The following is a 4,103-nucleotide window of genomic DNA, read 5'->3' as shown; positions in this document are numbered from 1 at the left end:
ATACAAGTATAGCAAGAGTGAGCAATCGAGTTCTCAACAAGTAAAAATGAGTGACTTAACAAATAAATTTGATGGAAATAATAGGTGCCAAGAGCAAGAATAATTTAAAGAAAGAAAAGATAATGCCAAATCACGATATTATCAAAGAAGCTCTTATCTGGAACAGTGCCATCAGATTCAAGATTAACTGGTCATTTTCCATCCCCGGTACATCGATGATGCGATTAACTATCATAGTGTACCATCCTCTTGTGAATCTTACGCTCACCCGATCACGGCTCGTCGTGAGAACGCCCAACACACTTGCTAGCATAAAGAGGGGTTGATGTCTTAACCCTCGGCTACACTCGAGCCGAATAACATGTCCACACATCGGACTTGTCACATTGTAGATACCGTGGTTATTAAATTCCACGTTGACCAGTACAGATGTACACATGCCAATTCAATCTTCACATCATACTATTCAGAATTTCATCACTAAATCTGGTTATGATAACAACTAGTTCTCACGATTGTAATGTCATTGTCACATCGATATGAATGATATATCGACATCTGTTTAGAAAAGGGTTATCTTGAATAATAATAATAACCATGTCAAACGAAGTTCTCGTATGTCTTCATCAAATGAATAATTCCAAAGAAGTAGTATGCGAATAAAGAAAACGAATAATAATTGATTTGCAAATCGCGAATTTTTGAGAAGGGTCCAATGAATTGATAAAAAGATAATTCAGATCTAAAGAAATTTAATTAATCAATCTAACTGACAATCGATGCAGATTCAAAAATGATTTGGATGATTATAAAATTTTTTGGGTTTGTCTGATATGGAAAAGTTAACTGTTCTGAATGATAGAAACAGTCGAGAATCTAGGTAAGGAATTCATCAATGGAATTAAGATTTGGAATTACCGGTGAAAGGAAATAATCGTAAAGGAGGTCTTCAACGTTTAAATTCACAATATTCAATATTAATGAATAAGACATATAAGTCATACATAGGAATAGAGCAGAGAAAACTTGCCTTGTCTCCAATAGTAGCAGTGAAAATTTACCATTCCGGGTTAAACAATTCCACTTCAAGTGTTTTCCAGAATAATAAATCACATCAAAATCACTTTAATATAATTATTTTTTTAAAAAAATATCTTTTCTCGTAATTCCTAAATCACATCAAAATCACTTTAGTATAAATATTTTTTTAAAAAAATAATTCTTTTTTTATTCTTTCCTTGAAAGAAGTAGTAGAGTACTCTATCATTATTTAGAGAAATCATTTACTACCTGAGAAAATATTAAATACAAATATATTTATATGCACTTTACTTTTGAAAAGCTAAAATTAGAACAATGAGCGACTAATTCGATTTACTAAATAGCACAAGTCAAATATATGATTAACTATACGGGTTAAACAGTTAGTCGAGTTTTCTTGAATAGTAAATAATAAAGCTAAAAGAAATAGATTCTCGATAAATAGAATTGAAAGCAACATTATTTATTAGTCCGTCTAAATAGTAATACCAAGCATCCGAAAAATAATGATCCCTTATCTAACGAAATAGAATATATTAACAATATTATTCCTGATATTTTTTTCGGGCGTACCATTCTCCCCCCCCCCTAAAGGATTCTTTCCTCGGAATCAGCTCAAACAGAGAATAATGAGGGGAAATTCTTTCGCATATCCTCTTCAGACCCCCAAGTAATTTCCTCTATCGATTGGTTTCTCCATATTACCTTAACCAGGCTAATTTCCTTGTTTCTCAGCCTCTGGACCTTTCCATCCACAATTCGAACAAGTTGTTCCTCGTACGTCAAATCCGATTGTACTTCAATTGGCTCGTAGGCGAGTACGTGACGATTATCAGGATGGTAAGCTTTTAAAAAAGTTATGTGAAACATATCATGGATGTTCTGAAGGTCTGGTGGTAATGCTAACTGGTAAGATACAGTGCCAACTTTCTTCAAAATCTCAAATGGACCAATATATCTAGGAAATAGTTTCCCTTTCTTTCTGAATCTCATGACTCCCTTTCAAGGAGATACTTTGAGTAATACTTTATCTCCAACCTCAAACTCTTTGTGTCTTCGTCCTAAATCAGCATATTTTCTTTGTCTATCCTGGGCAGCTATTAACCTTTTCTTTATAATTTCGATAGTTTGAGTTGTCTGTTGAATTAATTCAGGTCCATAAATCTTTCTTTTTCCCATTTCTTCCCCACATATTGAAGATCTGCATTTCCTACCATAGAGTGCCTCAAATGGAGCCATTCCTATGCTTGAATGGTAACTGTTGTTGTAAGCAAACTCTACCAATACCAAATGATCATCCCAATTTCCTTTGAATTCTAAGACACAAGCTCTTAACATATCTTCTATTGTCTTTATAATCCTTTCACTATGTCCATCTATTTGGGGATGATATGCCGTACTCATTTTCAATTTCATGCCTAAACATTCCTGAAAACTTTTCCAGAACCTCAATGTGAACCTCGCGTCTCTATCTGACACAATTGATACTAGTACTCCATGTCTAACTACGACTTCCTTCAAATATAAGTTGACTAATTTTTCTATAGTGTATCTTTCATTTATTGGAAGAAAATGTGCAGATTTGGTGAGTCGGTCAATTATAACCCAAATGGTGTCATGATTGGTCTTAGTTCTTGGCAAACCGACTATAAAGTCCATGGTGATATGTTCCCATTTCCATTCAGGAATCTCTTAATGTTATAACAGACCACTGGTCCTCTGATGTTCAGCCTTTATTTTCTGACATGTTAAGCACTTACCTACCCATTTAGCAATTTATCTTTTCATGTTGGGCCACCAGAAATTTTTCTTTATGTCTTGGTACATCTTTGTGCTTCCAGGGTGGATAGAGTATCTTGAATTATGGGCGTCGTTCATAATCTCTTCCTTTAATTCTGACACATTGGCAATCCAAATGCTTGATGCAACTCTTCGAACTCCTTGATTATTTGTTACACTTAGAATCTCTTCTCTTGTCAGGTTGGCCTTATTAGTTTCCATAATCACTTCCTGACAACGTCGAATCTTTTCTATTATTTATGGTTTTACTCATATCTCATAATTCCTTTCATTCGCTTGGACTGGAATCTTTATCTCCATTTCCATTTTCTCAATTTCTCGTATCAGTTCCTTGGATCTCACGAGTATCTTCAATCTTTCTTTTCTGCTTAAAGCGTCTGTGACCATATTGCCTTTCCAGGGTGGTAATTGATGGTACAATCATAATCCTTGATCAGTTCTAGCCATCTCCTTTGTCTCATATTTAATTCTTTCTGGGTAAATATGTATTTCAAGCTTTTATGATCCGTATAGATTTCACATCTTTCTCCATACAAGTAGTGTCTCCATATTTTAAGCATAAAAACTATCACTGCTAGCTCCAAATCATGCGTGGGATACCTAGTCTCATAATCCTTCAATTGTCTCGAGGCGTAGGTAATGACTTTTCCGTTTTGCATTAATACACAACCTAGTCCCTTGAGAGATGCGTCACTATAGATTATGGAATTTCCCGAATGGTCTGGTAAGGTTAGTATTGGGGCATAATTCAATCTTTTCTTTAACTATTGGAAGCTCTCCTCGCATTTCGAGGTCCATTCAAATTTTTCACTCTTCCATGTGAGTCGGGTCAAAGGCGTAGCCATTTTCAAGAAATCTTGTACAAATCTCCAATAGTAACCGGCTAATCCCCGAAAGCTTCTAACCTTGGTCGGCGTCTTTGGTCGTTCCCAATTTGCTATAGCATCAACCTTTGCATGATCTACTGAAATCCCTTCACCGTTGATGATATGTCCTAATAATTGCACTTGGTCTAGCCAAAATTCACATTTTTGAAAATTTTGCATACAAATTTTCCTTCCTCAGAGTTTCCAGTACTAATCTGAGGTGTTCTGTATGTTCCTCGCGAGACTTAGAATAAATCAGGATATCATCGATGAAAACTATTACAAACTTTTCCAGATATTTCTTGAATACTCGGTTCATTAAATCCATAAAAGCAGCAAGGGCATTCGTTAATCCAAATGGCATCACTAAGAATTCATAGTGTCCATACCTTGTTC

General features: G+C 35.1%; 1 protein-coding gene across 1 annotated transcript; it reads right to left on the bottom strand.

Moving 5' to 3' along the window:
* Positions 1–1,656: 1,656 nt before the first annotated feature.
* On the bottom strand, positions 1,657–2,280 carry LOC141680016 (uncharacterized). Its single transcript, XM_074486352.1, has 2 exons — positions 2,068–2,280; positions 1,657–1,971 (listed from the first exon to the last, which is right to left on the bottom strand). The coding sequence occupies exons 1-2, from the start codon at positions 2,278–2,280 to the stop codon at positions 1,657–1,659; spliced, it is 528 nt and encodes a 175-aa protein (XP_074342453.1).
* Between the last annotated feature and the right edge of the window lie 1,823 nt (positions 2,281–4,103).

The sequence above is a fragment of the Apium graveolens genome, chromosome 8, assembly GCF_009905375.1.
Source record: "Apium graveolens cultivar Ventura chromosome 8, ASM990537v1, whole genome shotgun sequence".
NCBI classification, from domain to species: domain Eukaryota; kingdom Viridiplantae; phylum Streptophyta; class Magnoliopsida; order Apiales; family Apiaceae; genus Apium; species Apium graveolens.
The sequence above is the reverse complement of the archived record's forward strand: the minus strand, read 5'-3'. Positions and strand labels throughout refer to the sequence as shown.